The sequence below is a fragment of the Pholis gunnellus genome, assembly GCF_910591455.1.
Source record: "Pholis gunnellus genome assembly, chromosome: 10".
NCBI classification, from domain to species: Eukaryota; Metazoa; Chordata; class Actinopteri; order Perciformes; family Pholidae; genus Pholis; species Pholis gunnellus.
The window spans coordinates 10,295,020-10,310,443 of record NC_136537.1 but is presented as its reverse complement, the minus strand read 5'-3'; the positions used below and the strand labels follow the sequence as shown (position 1 = coordinate 10,310,443).

General features: G+C 41.6%; 3 protein-coding genes across 3 annotated transcripts; 2 read left to right on the top strand and 1 right to left on the bottom strand.

Moving 5' to 3' along the window:
- Positions 1 to 3,823: 3,823 nt before the first annotated feature.
- On the top strand, positions 3,824 to 4,942 carry npy7r (neuropeptide Y receptor Y7; the record flags this gene model as incomplete). The annotated part of the gene is made up of 1 exon (XM_079167642.1): positions 3,824 to 4,942. The coding sequence occupies one exon, from the start codon at positions 3,824 to 3,826 to the stop codon at positions 4,940 to 4,942; it is 1,119 nt and encodes a 372-aa protein (XP_079023768.1).
- Positions 4,943 to 6,829: 1,887 nt separating this feature from the next.
- On the top strand, positions 6,830 to 11,132 carry prelid1a (PRELI domain containing 1a). The gene is made up of 6 exons (XM_079167589.1): positions 6,830 to 6,924; positions 7,525 to 7,644; positions 8,695 to 8,920; positions 9,019 to 9,132; positions 9,423 to 9,501; positions 10,043 to 11,132. Exons 2-6 carry the CDS (start codon positions 7,553 to 7,555, stop codon positions 10,162 to 10,164), a joined length of 633 nt encoding a protein of 210 aa, XP_079023715.1. The 5' UTR covers positions 6,830 to 6,924; positions 7,525 to 7,552; the 3' UTR covers positions 10,165 to 11,132.
- A 190-nt stretch (positions 11,133 to 11,322) lies between these two features.
- mxd3 (MAX dimerization protein 3) lies at positions 11,323 to 14,717 on the bottom strand. Its single transcript, XM_079167669.1, has 6 exons — positions 14,550 to 14,717; positions 13,823 to 13,922; positions 13,647 to 13,676; positions 13,401 to 13,515; positions 13,084 to 13,249; positions 11,323 to 12,572 (listed from the first exon to the last, which is right to left on the bottom strand). The coding sequence occupies exons 1-6, from the start codon at positions 14,608 to 14,610 to the stop codon at positions 12,454 to 12,456; spliced, it is 591 nt and encodes a 196-aa protein (XP_079023795.1). The 5' UTR covers positions 14,611 to 14,717; the 3' UTR covers positions 11,323 to 12,453.
- Positions 14,718 to 15,424: the final 707 nt, after the last annotated feature.

Genomic DNA, 15,424 nt, shown 5'->3' with positions numbered 1-15,424 from the left:
TGAAAGGTAACTCTCAACAGCTCCAGGGTAATGCAGAGACAAGGCTCAAGGGAGACATCCTGTTCTGTTATCAAAATCACAAAGCATTCTCTGGGTTCAGTGGCTAAAGCTCCTTTGTTCGTGTCTAATTTAAAGTGACAGCATGTTTCAGCTCCCTAATTATCTGTTGACACTGACATGCACACCGCATCTATGAGTTATAGTTAACAATCATCAGGTCAGACAAAGCTAACTCTGTTCAAAGAGAGTCATGGGAGCTGCAAATACATGTGAATTGCTTTTTTTTTCATTTCTTTATGTCTTATTGCTGCAATATCTGTCAAGACTCTTCACATCAAGTTAACTGCTTAGTGGTAAGTATAGATTTCTGTTGTACTGTCCTTGGAAATTTCCTGTACTGTGCACAATACCAAAATCAGCCTTGACAAATGTCCTGATTGCTATCTATTCACAAACCTCAAGCTTTGCTACATTAAATGAGAAAAAATTACTTCAGGCACATAATATAACTTCATTCATTTAAACCCCATAGGAGTTGAATGCAATCAGGGGACTGACACCCAGAATATTAAAATACTGATTTAAATTCCCAACCAAACCCTATTCAAATACACCACACTTCAATAACGTATTCCGGGTCGTCATGGGAGCTCTCATAAATTAGCTTGTGATATGAACTTGTCTTCCCAGGGAATCAACTAAGTCTAACTGTGTTTGTATGCAACAAGCAATGACTTGTTGCACAACAACACAACAGTTTAGTTTTATTGCTGCTCATGTGATTGTTGAAATTAAGTCAGGTGTAGAGCCTCAAATAAAGCAATATATGAGGATTTGCTTTACAATCCTAAATTGTTCCAAAGTTCATTTAAAGTTGTACACACGTGAATAAAATGAAAATGACGAAATAGAAGGCTTGGCTTTAGAATGGAATGTCTGCCTGGAAATAAAGTGAACACTAAATAGAAAACAATGGCAAAATGAAAACTCGGTGACGTAAATGCGTTGGCACATTAAATGACATTCTGTGATATTCTGTGATATTTAATCAAATATCTTCAATGTGTAACGCAGTGGTGAGAACGTATACACAGATGCCCCATTAAAAAAAGTGATCTACAAAGCGCAGATCTCTGGTGAGGGTCCCTGGCACAGATGTGGATCCTGTAGAACTGCCTCAGGAACGCACAGTCGAGCCACAAGATGCGCACTAGGCGCCACAGTTTGGGAGGAGCTTCGGGATTTTACAGCTTTGTTTCACGCCGCTCTCCAGTGAAGACCCGTTTGCAAAAGGAGATATAGTGGGAAAGGTGAGTCCATTAATGTGTGCATACCGTTCATTTTGCACTTTAAATGAATATTGCGAGGCTACTTTAGTGACAAAATTGTATATCCCGGAGCAGACAGAAATGAAATATGCTGTTCTTCTGCGCATCTTAACGTGTAGTTACTAAAATTGTTAGCCTATGTGTGCGTAATTTGGCTATGAGAGTAGCATTTGAAAAATGTCCCTATTACGTACTGACTATTTGTGTTGGACGCAAACGATTTGCACCTGTCTAGTTGGTTGAATAAGCCGTGAGAGCTTACTTGGAGACATTTAAATGCGCGCTATTCAGTAAATCAAAGTGGCGACAAATTACGCACGACCATCAATGCATATCTGATTGGGAATTGGATATCTCTTCATAATTTGATGTCAGCGCGTAGAGTTCACAAGAATCTGGTTACATTGTTTGTAGCTTTTCTTTTTTTGTTCTGCTCCTGCAGGTGTATGGTAACTGATGCCTCAGTGGCACGCGCTTGCCTCAAATCATGGATTACCATCGCCGATCAGAAAGGGTGCTCTGACAAATGACATGTCGCCTGTAGTCTGCCTGGTGAATCTCTGCTGGGTGTTACTGTGTGACTTTCTGCTCTGACAGAGGATGCAGGCGGGCAGTGGTCAATTGGCACTGCAACAAAATGTCATCACCACAATTTGGTCCCTGTGGTTTCTAAGTTATCCTGTACGTCATGTCGTGGCTCACAATATGTATTTAGATTTTATATCTATGATAACTTTCCTCTCCTTTAGGCCAAACACCTGACATTTTATACGGTCTAGTTAAATCCTAAGGAACCCAGAGACTGTATGGATGATTTTAATGTACACCAGCTTAGAGACACATCACTTACACACAAACATATACATGCTAATATACACACTTGTCTTCGAGACCTTTTGCTGCTTAAAGTCAGTTGCAGAGAGGACAATGTGATCTATTTAGCATTTAGATAGATTTGACAATAAAGCAACACAACAATGCAGCAAGTAAAATTTATACCATATTTTCCAGTAAAATATTCAATTGTGAATAAAATAATGAAAAAGCAAAGATGTCAGTAAACTGTGTCTGATAGTCCGTGAAGAGATACGCTACAGGATCCCCATGAGCGACCAAAGAGTGTCTGTCACCAAAGAAATGACCTCTCACTAAATGGTTTCCAGTTTGTCTCAGTAATTCATGAAGAAAACTTTCAAAATTAAGTGCTGAATGTGCAAAGTTGATTCAGACAAGCAATCAAAAGCTACAAAGTGTCCAGTTTTTAACACTTAAAAATGTGTGTTGTGGATATGGTGAAAACACCTCTGGTTGAGGCAGATACCACTCAATGTAATTAGCATTCATCTGATTAATGAGGATGCAGAGATTTAACAGATTTAATTGTCACTTAAGAGTCAAACATTGAGATGGTTTTTATGCATGCCATGACCAAAGTGTTCTCTCTGTATTCAGCTCTCAGCCATATCTCAGGTAAATTGTCAGAAATGTAAAGATAATGACCTATAGAAAGGAGAGATACTAACATACGGTTGTGTAACATGGACCAGCACTGATCTTTCTTTCGCAAATTAGGCATACCGCTAAATATTCTTTTTATGAGATGCTGACTGTATGAGAGCAGTCGGCGGCTCTAATGATGTAGCTTTGTACTGTCTGACTCGTGCTGATTACATTGCTTCCCTCATCATTTGCCTTTAGTCTTCCTAATGACACAGGTGTTTATGTCCCTTGGAAAAAAACAGCATGTTGTAACCAAACAAATACTTGTCCCCAGGCCACCGGGGAAACATCTTCAATAGCTCCAGTTAGCAACATGGTCTGTTTTTAGAGAGTGTTTGAAATGAGCGTGTATAAAGACATCTGATTTTCTATTGCTCGTCATCTGTTGCTGAGACGCGTATTTCCTTTTCTTGGCTTTTCAGAACACGACTTCCTCAATCTAATGTTGGGCAATAGTTCTAATAATTAGGCTGCATGCATCAGATAACTCATAACTTCTAAATTGCACTGTTTCATGCCTCTCAAGTTGAATACAAAATAGATTTAATAGCAGTATGACATTTACAATGATAACTACCCTTTTCAGGTGTTACGAAGGGGATAATGAAATAGGTTTATCTGATCTGTTTTGTCAGATTTTCATTAGAGGTTGGATTTTGCCAAAGCCGTTGCAGTTCTTTCTTTGCTGAGAAAGAGACCCTGGGGAAAAAATGACAGACAGTATTGTATAGCTTAAGGAGAGGGAGATAATGGACCAGGAGATATATAGAAGGTCAAAATAACAGCCCGTCACCAACGAGACCAAGGTTGCAGCTCTCTGGCTTTGTCAGGTGTTCAAGCAAAAGCAATGGGCAGCAAGTGAGGGACCATGTCTACTTCGCATTTATTTTCACATCACGTTAGGAATACTATTCTGCCTGGCTTGTGTCGGAAACAATTCTCACTTTCTCTCCTCAGGTGTAGGCACATTCATCAATCTATCATCTACCGGTAAAATGAGTCCACCGGACACATGCAACACCACAAGCGAAGGGGCGGCTGGTGAAACCGACCCCTGGTTTCAACTTAACGAGAGCACGGGTTTGTTGCACCCACCTGGTTTCCACACCGACATCACCAAGCACCTCGGAGTCCAGATCGTCCTGATCACAGCGTACTCCCTAATCATTCTGCTGGGGCTGCTGGGCAACGCTCTTGTCATCTACATGATTATTCGCTACAGAAACATGCGAACAGTGACCAACTTCTTCATAGCTAACCTGGCCCTGGCAGACCTCCTGGTGGACACTCTCTGCTTGCCCTTCACTCTGGTTTACACGCTGCTAGATGAGTGGAAGTTCGGAGCTGTGTTGTGCCACATGGTGCCATTTGCCCAGGCCCTGAGTGTGCATGTATCCATCCTGACGATGACTGTCATCGCTCTGGAGCGTTACCGCTGCATCGTCTTCCACCTTGGCCGGCGGCTCACGTGGCACACCAGCTTCCTCATCATGGCATTCACCTGGACTGTGTCTGCTGTCCTGGCAGCACCCCTGGCCATCTTCAGAGAGTACCGCCACGAAGAGATCCCTTCCATCAACCTGCGGATCGCCGTCTGCTCTGAGAAGTGGCCCCACGGGACCAGCAGGGACGGAGTCATCTACAGCCTCTCGATGCTGCTCCTACAGTACATTCTCCCTTTGGCCATCATCAGTTACGCTTACATCTGCATCTGGGTCAAGCTGAAGAATCACATCAGCCCGTCCAGCCGCAACGACAGCATCAACCGCCGCAAAAAGACCACCAAGATGTTGGCCCTGGTGGTGGTGGTGTTTGCCATCTGCTGGCTGCCGTTCCATGTGTTCCAGCTGGCCAGTGATCTGGACCTGGTGCTCAGGTTTAAGGAGTACAAACTGATATACACAGTGTTCCACATCATAGCCATGGGTTCGACTTTTACCAACCCTGTCCTGTATGGGTGGATGAACAGAAACTACAGGAACGGCTTCCTCATGGTCTTCCGTTGTGAGGATAAGCCAGATTCCTTCCGCCCCGAGGGCTCGTTCAGGACACGCTCCTCAAGAAGGCTGACTCTGAATGGTCGTAATGGCGGACAACCTCCGACTGCTGTATGAGAATAACACCATTTTTAAAAAAGCCTGTAGAATGTGACTGAACACGCTGAACGCACTTCTGGTTTGTGGTGCTTGTGGTTCAAAAGTAGCCTTTTGACTTGAACGGCCTGATCTTGAGTCGGCCTATCTACGGGACTGGAGAGGGCTAAAAGCTTTGCATGCCAATCGCTTAATGTAAGGCTCTTCTTTCCTATGTAAATGCTACTAGTGAAAATACATCTGTCGAAGATTTTCAAATATATGTTTAAAATGTTTACTAGGCTGTTAATTAACTCAGTGCAATGTATAATGTGTCTACTTGTTGGTAAGTGATGTCCAATTATGTATGCACTCCATTGCATAAATCGCCTGAGGCTGATACTGTGTTTGTTCTTACTCGAGGTGATTATTGTGGTTGTGTGAACAAGTTTCATTTTCCACCCTTGTTTTTCTATTTGTTGGCTATTGAAAACATTTGGACGATTTTCTCTTAAATCCAAATGCTGCGTTTTAGATTCACTCCAACGTGCTCACCGAGTAACATTCAATCGTCATCCAAGGAATCCAGAGGAGGCTATTATCTGTCCAACCAGGAAGTCAATTGTGTTAACCTGGCAACCAGCTCTTCCTGATTAGATGGGCCAGCAGGACTCTCTGTCCAAAGGAACGGGATCGAAAACAATGAAAGTTCTTGAAATTGCTCTCTTATATTGTGGGCAGTTGCTTTGAGGATTTGTTGAAAAAAATTGGATTTGGAAGAAGACAAAATATGCAATTCCATACTCAGCTGTCGAAGTGTCCTTTGTTGGTGGTCTTTTAATAATGAGTGCAGGAACATTAATCAACCACACGGCCTCTGGGCACATATATTGAGCCCCCACTGCACACATAACTCCCAGAGTTGAGTTGACCATCAGGAAAAATTATGTTTTATGTATCAAATAAGCTGTGGCTTTGATAAATGTCAAAACCTGCCTGGGTGCATTCACTTGAAAATTGTGGCGTATTACAAAATGTATTGAAAACTGACACCATACAAAGACTACTCAAAACATTTGGGGGTAGTAGTCGGGGTACTTGTACCTACCATACTTAATGTAATACAGTAAATTAAACTCACTGAACCTGAAGGCTGGAAAATCCATCCATAGATGGAAAGTCTGGATATCGGGAAATTAATAATTTCTCACAAAATTGAGGTGAATCAACACATAAACATTCAGACTTCATTTTGAGCAAAAAAAAAAGAACAAGTGGGTCCAAATAACCAATAAAGCATTTAATGAACAACCAGACAAATGTGGCCTGTGCAGTGTGATTCGTTGTACAGCAAAAAGATAATACACATTGGTTTTGTATGGCTGGAACATGACACCAACATTACTGATTTCCTTGTTTAGCCTATATTCCTTGATGTATTGTAGATAATTATAGGAACTCTCAAGCCTTTATCGGGACTAGACGAACATTGAGCTTCGACCCATGACATTAAACCCTTTTGGCATTAGAGCTAATGTGTGAACATTTTGCTGCAGACTGGAGATGTTTTCAGGGATGATTTTATGCATAAGAGATTATCCATCTGTAGCTAAGTATGGCACGCTCAAGGGGATATATCTCCAAAAATAGCAAGACACAGTCAGATTAACCATAATACTGTAAGGGGTGTTTTACATTTGAGTTGAAGATAGATTGTAGGAGCCTTACAGATGCCACTTTCTGTTGTTTTGACTCAATTACCTAACATCAGACCCCCAAATTTCTGATCGAAATCAACTCTTGAGTAAACTCGATAATCTTGAACGCTGTATTGCATTTTGCACGGTCACGTGCTGCCCTCTAGTGTTCAAGAAGCACCACCTACCGGAAGTGTCGTCGATGTTTGACCTTCCCTTCAGTCCAAGTCACGTGGGACACGATCTGTCGGTGGCTGCACGGGGAAGTTCATGCCGACCGGAGTACAACATGCAGATACTCATCTTTTGAATGCTGTCGCCACACAGGTAACCGCCTTTTTGCCTCTGAAATGAACTTCGCTTCATTGAAAGTCGGTCAGAGAAACGTCTGGGCTGCACTGTGCCATTCATTCACGAGGTTCGTTCCATGCTAGGCTAGCTCGTGATGCTAACGATGGAGCTCAGGAGTGCGGACGTGACAGATGTGACAGGAAGGGTTTATCTGATGGAGTCTCCGGAGAGTTATTCACTGGCCTGTAAAGCCTGTATTCACTCATACTGTCAGCCACATTGTCTGTTCGTTACGTACCAGAAGACTCGGCGTTGTATTTGTGAGGTGATGAGATATATGTTTTGTATCTGGCTGACAGCTGTCATGTAGCTAAGCTAGCGTTTAGCTGAACAGTTCGGTTAAACGTCTCTGTTAACGGCTCACATTTATTTACTTAACACGTAACGGTATTACATAAACAAAGATAAATCACGTAATTCGTATATTTGTTTCCACTTGTCTTGTTTGTTGACACTTTCGAGTACAAAAACACGAACTTCCTCAATCGTCGAAGCTGCGGTTGAGTAAACACTGTGTGTTTACACGAGCCTCCGATATTAGCCTGCTCACGGTGTGTTTGTTCTGCATTTCCTCAGGGTACTGCCAGACTAAACGCAGGGAACAATGGTGAAGTATTTCTGCTGCGCAGGTTTGCTCAAGAGCACCTGGGACCAAGTTTGTATCGCCTTCTGGCAACGATATCCCAACCCTTACAGGTGAGTGAGGTGGATCCTGCTTATCAACTTCTTTATCCAAATTGCACTGTGTTAATAGATGGGACTATGTCTCAGTGGTGGAAAATAACTAAGTAGCAGTTTACAGTGGTTTAGGTGTGACGTGCTTTATTTGTATTGTCTGGTACTTCAACACAACTACATGTCATGTGCTGGTTCCTTATGATTTTACATATTAAACATATGATTAGCTGATTAAATATGACTCACTGTCAGTAATAACAGTCCAGCGATGTGATATAACATCATTCTCTCACCTGATGAGTAATTTTCATATTTAATACTTAAAGTTCATATTGATGCTTATACTTTTGTAGTAGAAATATTAAAGTAGTCGAGCACTTTTATAGCATGATGTTGCTACCTTCACCACTGAGGTTGCCTAGACTGTTTCCCCAGACAGCAGTGAAGTGGTGAACATCACAGATGAAACAATTAGTCCATTAATAGAGCGACGGGCAAACGATTGAATAAACTACTTATTGTTCAGCTATTGTTGTGATATGATCTTTAGATGGATGTATAATAGTAAATTGCAAATCTTTAGGTTTTTGGCTGCTGGTCAGACAAAACAAACAGTTTGAATATGTCGTTGTGATGGGCGTATTTTACTTTTATTGACATTTTGTAGACAACTGATTTATTGGTAAATCAAGGAAATAATCATCTGATCGACAGTGAAACTAATCGTTTGTTGCAGTTTGAGCTGCTATGATAAAAATGAAGTGAATTGTCAATAACAAAATACATCTCCAAGAATTTTGACTGTTGATTTAATTGTTTTAAAAAGTGTATTATCTAATCAAACAGGTTCTTGTTCAGTTTATCATGTGTTAGTATTTGTTGGCTTTCATGGCATTGTAAACTAAATTTGAGACTTTTGGGGTTTTTGGACTGTTGGTTGGACAAAACAATAAAATTATGAAAACGTAATATATTTGAATTGAAGAACATGACAGACATGTACATATATAAGCCCTACGCAGCGGTTTTGTATCATCCTGATCCGTAGCTTGTACCTCTCTCTCACAGTAACCATGTTTTGACCGAGGACATCATTTTCCGAGAGGTTACGCCAACCAACTGCCTCAAATCCAGACGACTGTTGACCAAAACGAGCCGAGCGCCTCGCTGGATGGAGCGCTACCTACCGAAGCACATGGCCAGCAAGGCATACATCATCGAGGACTCCATTGTGGACCCTCAGAAAAGGACCATGACCACGCTCACATGGAACATCAGCCACGCTCGCCTCATGGTACCACAATGTTTGACTCCATTGGCACTCGGCGTCACACAACGTAATCACTCAAGCTCATGTTGCGTTTTGTTTGTTTTTATACCTCTCTGTAACAGTCCGTGGAAGAGCGGTGCGAGTACCAAATCAACCCTGACAATGGTAGCTGGACAGAGATAAGAAGGGAAGCTTGGATCTCTTCCAACATCTATGGGCTCTCTAGAGCCATTCAGGTCAGTAAAGGGAAGTGTTGCGCTACGTAGCAGCTCAGGGAAAGTGGTGTGTGGCGTCACACCGATCTTTCATTCTGGAGTTGGTAACATAATACACGGTGTTGAGATGCAACGGTAGAGCAGTTGTCTGCCGAGACCTGGGTTGCTGAATGATTTATGACAGAATCAGAGTGGTCTTCTGTGGTCCTCAGGCTCTGGGAAGGTATATTAGTATGTATGTGATGATATGAGGTATATGTTGTTGACACATTGTTCTCTGTCGAAGCTGACTTTGTGTCTTCTCTTTCCAGGAATTTGGTCTTGCAAGGTTCAAGACCAGTGTTACAAAGACCATGAAAGGCTTTGAATATGTGCTGGCCAAAATGCAAGGTAAATTGTCAATAATAATAATGATAACATCAGTACTTAGTGTTTTGCATTAATTGCTAGAACAAACCATCGTTTATTTAATTTGCAACGCCTGTGCTTCGCTGTGATGCTAGTTAGGCTGTTAGGCTCAGGTTAGCAGAGGGGAAGTACAAGATGAGCAAGTGGTTGGCGGAGAAAAAAAAAGAAACTGTGTGATGCTCATTGAGAAAATGTATCCGTCAAATAAAAATACTGCCATTTGGGGTGGAGCTTAACTTGCTTAACAGCTTTCTAAAGCGAGTATAACAGGAGAAGGTTGGGAACCTCTAAAGGTACAAAATATGCAAGACAACTTTTTAGTAAATTTACGTAGACTTGCAAGTCCAAATCATACAACCATTCATTAGAAAGTCAAGATATTTAGTTTGGCGGTACTGAGGCCGTACTTAAATTGGTTGGTCATGTAGAAACTGTTGGGAAAGTAAAGCTAATCACTTCTTTGTAAGAAGATAGTTTAATGTGTGTTCAAATCTGTAAAATCGATATGTTGTGACTTTTGTAGGTGAAACGCCATCAAGAAGCTTAACAGAAACTGCTACGGATCGAGCAAGAGAGACAGCGCTGGCAGCTAAGGAGAAAGCCAAAGACCTCGCCTCACAGGCCCAGAAGAAACAATATGTGTGATGAGCTGTGTAGATCAGCGGTTTACCCCCCCACCCCTCATGGTTCAGACAAACGGATCCCGTCGTGAGTAGACGCCTCTGTGAGGAAGCCACGTACTGAAATGGTGGGTGGACCATAAAAGGCCTGAGCTGGGTTCAAGAGGCTGCTCCAGCCTCCTGGAATATATTCGACCGTTCAGTTGTTGTAACGGTTAAGCGCCGCATGAAGATTGACGTACCGTGTGCATTTGCTTATCTACGGTATTGAAAGAAAAGTGACATAAGTGAGAGGGTGGGAGTTAAAGGTACAGACTGGAGCGGTCTGGCCGCGCTGCCGTTACAACCAGATCATCTCAGTTTTTACCATAGATAGGGATCTTAAAAGACTGGATAAATATGGCTCTGTGTGCCGTAAAGGAATAATATCACTTAACCAACCTTGATACTGTTCCTCAGACCTTTGTGCCCATCAACAACGTTTACCTTTTACTCTGTTCCTTTCAGTACGTCATGTTGTTTTATAATAGTTTATCATTAACAGCTTTTTCTTTAGAGGCTAAGATTAGCATACTATGAAATATTTAATTACTGCAAATTCATGTGTTTTGATTTACTTAAGTTGTACGTTTTGTCAGAATCTTGTGTTTTAGTTCAGTTCACCCGACCACACCTTAATCACCCTACCGAGACTGATTGCTTCAAGTTGAAGTGCATTGACTGATGAAGGGTCCGTACTGTTGGCAGCCATAGCTTGGTGAAAAATACTCACTTTGCACTTTTAATATTAAGATCTGCTTGCAATATTTTAATATTAAGATCTGCTTGCAATGGACTTCAGTGTCTTAATTTGAAATGTGTGTACAAAGGCAAAAATCATACTTTGTATTGTACATTCAGCTTATGACTGATGACACAGCCCATGCAACAGTGTGCTCTTACTGCATTGATTAAATATATATTGTCAATAAATGGACATTTCCTTTTTAACAATCATGCTGTGATGTCTCTGTATAGTTACATTAGTGTCACCCAACCTGTGGGTAGCTAGATGATTGACAGGATGAAAAAAAAAAAAAAGATTCTTAAATACCAAATTTTGAGACTTCCTGTTTTTCAAATAAAATGGAAGAATCCATTTAGAAGGAAGAGGGGTCAGTAAAATAATTAGAAATGGCACATAAATATACAAAATATTTATTCAATAAAAAAAGCTTACACCAGTACAAAAATGCTACATTATATAACTGGGCGGAGAGACAGATGAATGCATACATACTATTAAAAAGTAATAAGGCATATTGCATACAAAAGTGAAGGGGGAGAAGCACCTTCAGTTGTTAAATATAGAGCAATGAATATGAACTTGTAATACAGCATAATTACAAGTTTGACACAAACTGGCGCATGCATAATTGATGTGAGAAATGCAAAAGCAATGAAGTGTACGGTTATTATGCACACCTCTAAGAAGCAGAGAATAAGACGGTCATTGTACTCTCTCCACACGCGCTCACAACTCATCTTTAAATACAGGCATCAAAATTCTTGCACTTGATCACAGACTGAATTGTGTACAAATACGCTAACTATTTGCCACATTCAACTTAATTTCCAGACATGAACGAGCAGTTCTTTTATGTTCACTGTTTTCAATTTGATATACCCACAATCCTTTTGAGACAAAACAAGTGCAATGTGTGGTGGTTTTTGTGCAACATAAGAAAAAAATAGACATGACTGAAACAACTTACAAAATAGGACAATAATAGCACAGGTTGATGTTTAAGTGCATGCTACACGTGGCATTGCTGAGATATGAACTTAGTGCTAAAGAAAAGCCGTATGGGACACCGAACCAAATCTTATTTAAGGCAGAATTCAGTATAGACATCCATACTGTAGTAAAGAATAAGTTAAGAGGTTTGAATAAAAAGCCCTTCAAGATAAGTGAGTAGAACAGTTTGAGTCGTCAGAGACACCTTGTGGCTGAGGAAGTAAATGCCGCTAATGGTTGAGGACAGGAAATACATGTTACATCCATCCCAGCCCAGTGATTTTAAATGCTATTCAGTGCAAATGAACACAGCTCATTCAGAACATTATTGTTTAGCTTGTCGTCTGTCATATTTTAAAAAGAGAATATCAAAAGTTACTCCTTTAAAAATAATAATAATAAAGTGTTCAGTTGTACAGTAACATCTCGCTCCACTGTCCCTCGTCCTGCGCTGGCTTGTTTTTGGAATGTTTTTCTCCTCTTCTTCCTGTCCACCCGGTGACATGACATGAGCGACCGTAGGGTTTTTTTCTGCCGTCATAGCCAGGCTTTGTCTATGCTGGAGTAACAGTGGTCCGCACCGGTGTGCGTAATGCTCAGTCCGTCAGAGTCCAGACAGTCGAACACGATGCCTTCCACGTCAACCTCCACATCCTCTGTAAGGTGACCAAGAGATCAGATCCATTAGTGGGAGGAAACTTCACTCGTCTCATTGAACTCACAAACTACCGCTGGGTCATATGATTGCAATCAACAAAGATACTTTTCTTTTTTTCCCTCATAATGAGATTTCTCACATGGAAACCCTGAAGGTTGATAAACTGTACTTTTGAATTATTGCCAAGCTATAGGTCAAACTATGCTGCTCAGAAAACATCAACACACATCAGTAAAACATTGACATCCTAAACTCCTATTAGAAGTCTACATCAATGTGTTATTTGCTCGGAGACAGAGATTATTTTTAAGTTTCTATTTTTATGTAGCTTGAACTTCCAGTTCCCATTACGACCACGATCACAGTGGTTTGAATGTGACATAATAATGATCCAAAACGAATCAGAGCTTGCACCTTTAATCACACTTTGAGCTATAAAGCACAGCTATTTGTGCTTTATAGCGTGCCTGTGCCTAGGTGAGACCCTTCGGGCTTCCTGACGGACGTACCTCTGTCGGAGTCCGACCTCTCGGACGACATGGTCGACCCCTGACTGTCGTTCCTCATCCTCTCCGAGCCTCTCTGCAGCTGCTCCAGACGAACCCGCAGCTCTCTCTGCTCCCAGCGCAGGCGGCCCTTCAGGTGCTCCGCACGCTCGTCCTGGCTCTGCAGCTTCTGAAACGAGAACGCAGAGAGGCAGACGAGTGAGCGGTGGACCGAACGGACGAGGCGGGGACCACCGGCCGAGTGCCGTGAGCAAACGCTCGCCAGCCGGGACAATAACTGTCCCACCATTGCGCTCTCGACTAGGCGGCGTTGCGTTTACCTTTATGTGAAGCTGGGCTCGTCTCAGCAGGTTGAGCGTGGTGCTCCTCATCGAGTCAGATGACAGAGGAACTTGCTTCTTGAGCTGCTCCAGGCAGTGCCTCAGCTGAGCTCGTCTGCAAAGCACAACAAGCAACAACGGATGCTGTTAATACATGCAAGTGAAAACTGGGTGTTTATGATTAATGCTTACACTTCCTCTAACTTTCAAAAGTGACAACATTTATTTTGACAAAATATGAATTACCTGTTTTTTTCCAGCTCGTTGTGAACTGACCTGCATTTGCAGAAAGAGACAGCTTGTTTAGCTATGAACATAACAACTCTGAGCAATGACTTCATGCTTAAGATTCATGTCAGAACTGAAAGTCGAGCTTCACAACCACACCCTGTTGTCAGTTGTATGTTATGCAATGTATTCACCTATTGCCACCAGCAGATATCTTTTTGCTCTTCTGTTTACTCCTCTTGTCGGAGTGATCTGGACTGAGAGGCAGCAGTGAAGCGTATCCATGTTCTGCCTCTGTTTAGGGAAAAAAATTGCATTTCAGCTTTGTGAGGAAAATTGTTTGAAATTCAAGAGCAGCAATGTTAAATATAAAGTCTCCCCATTTATTAACGCTAGCGAACCTTGGTGCTACAAATTATCTTCATTGCCTGATCTATTGTCTCCTCCTAAATCGTAAGAGGAGGAAGACAAAAGCGACAGACTGCTGTCATCAGCATCATCAGCTGGGCGTTTTGTTTTTGGCGCCATCCAACACCACCTATTCACCATTATACAACGAATCTGCAGCCTCACGAGCAGAAATACACAATAAAAATGTCTGCAGCGTGTGCATAATGAATGCATATTGTTAGAGTTGAGTGTTTTGATCCTGTCTCACTTTCATTCGCCGCAATGAGCGTTCACCGCCGCTCGGATTCATTTTCAAATCGGACGAGATTGGCGCCTTTGAGTACAATGATGGGACCGATAATGTAGGTCACTGAGTCAAATGGGAAACATCGACTAAAATAACATCCCAGCAAGAATATTGGCGATTTCTCGACCAATTGCATTGTGTTTTGCATTCATTGTGTATTTAGTTGTTTCAACAATAACCAACTTCCTCTCCGATACACTGACAGTTATCATAAAAACACCTACCTCTCTCTCTTCGCTCCAGGAACTCCGCAGCCCGAAGAAGCACCTGGATGTTTCCGTCCATTATTATTCTGTTTGTTGTAATAAAAAAACAACAGCGGGTAAACAGCCTACTGTGGTGTACGCGTCAGCAGCCTGAAGTAGATGAAGCTGTGTGTGTGTGTCTGTGCAACGTCCTCAGTCCTCCTCAAGAGCCCGAACACAGCGTTCACTGTGACGCTGCGTTCACGTGTTCCACGCAAACTCGGACATTTGAGCTACCATCATAATTATGAACCGGCGGGCACGTACGTTTCGTCGGATATGATGACTAAAAGGGCCATCTAAAGTATTGGACTCTGTTGGTTTATTTCTGTAAAATATAATAAGAGAGTGCTCATTTGGGTGACAGTTAGAAAACAAAGTTTTTACTCTGAGTGTTGCATGTAAGACACGTAAGAAACGGCCAATTTTACTTAACATAATGACATAAACACATAACGTAACTATCATGGAAAAGAAAGATGTATTTTTAATCTCGTATCATAATGGAGCCATGGGTTGGTCATTATGGTGAATTTAGGCTACGATTATAATATTTCTGAAAGTATTTGAAGGCATCGGCAGACAACGTAAAACGTCATTATCAAGCCCCCCTCTCCTTTCACCGCTCCTTTATGTTTCAAACATGTATGCTTAATAACAATATTGACGTGTATTTATGCATATAATTGCCCCTATAATATGCAATCCAAATCTATACAAGCTGGTCGTTTGCGCATGTGAGCTCACTTAGTTGTACAAAGTTGCATTGTTACATATGTGCTATTGTTAAACTTAGGTTTCTCTCTCTCCCCCTCTTTCAATGTCTGAAAAATATATATATATTTACTTTAATT

What these genes read in the sequence shown, in the direction of transcription:
- prelid1a (XM_079167589.1), top strand. Translation starts at nt 7,553, where the DNA reads ATGGTGAAGTATTTCTGCTGCGCAGGTTTGCTCAAGAGCACCTGGGAC. An exon ending in CGATATCCCAACCCTTACAG is followed by an intron (nt 7,645 to 8,694) that starts GTGAGTGAGGTG and finishes TCTCTCTCACAG; the next exon opens with TAACCATGTTTTGACCGAGG. An exon ending in TGTGCTGGCCAAAATGCAAG is followed by an intron (nt 9,502 to 10,042) that starts GTAAATTGTCAA and finishes TGACTTTTGTAG; the next exon opens with GTGAAACGCCATCAAGAAGC.
- mxd3 (XM_079167669.1), bottom strand. Translation starts at nt 14,610, where the DNA reads ATGGACGGAAACATCCAGGTGCTTCTTCGGGCTGCGGAGTTCCTGGAG. An exon ending in CCTGGAGCGAAGAGAGAGAG is followed by an intron (nt 13,923 to 14,549) that starts GTAGGTGTTTTT and finishes TTCCCTAAACAG; the next exon opens with AGGCAGAACATGGATACGCT. An exon ending in GAGCCCAGCTTCACATAAAG is followed by an intron (nt 13,250 to 13,400) that starts GTAAACGCAACG and finishes TTCTCGTTTCAG; the next exon opens with AAGCTGCAGAGCCAGGACGA.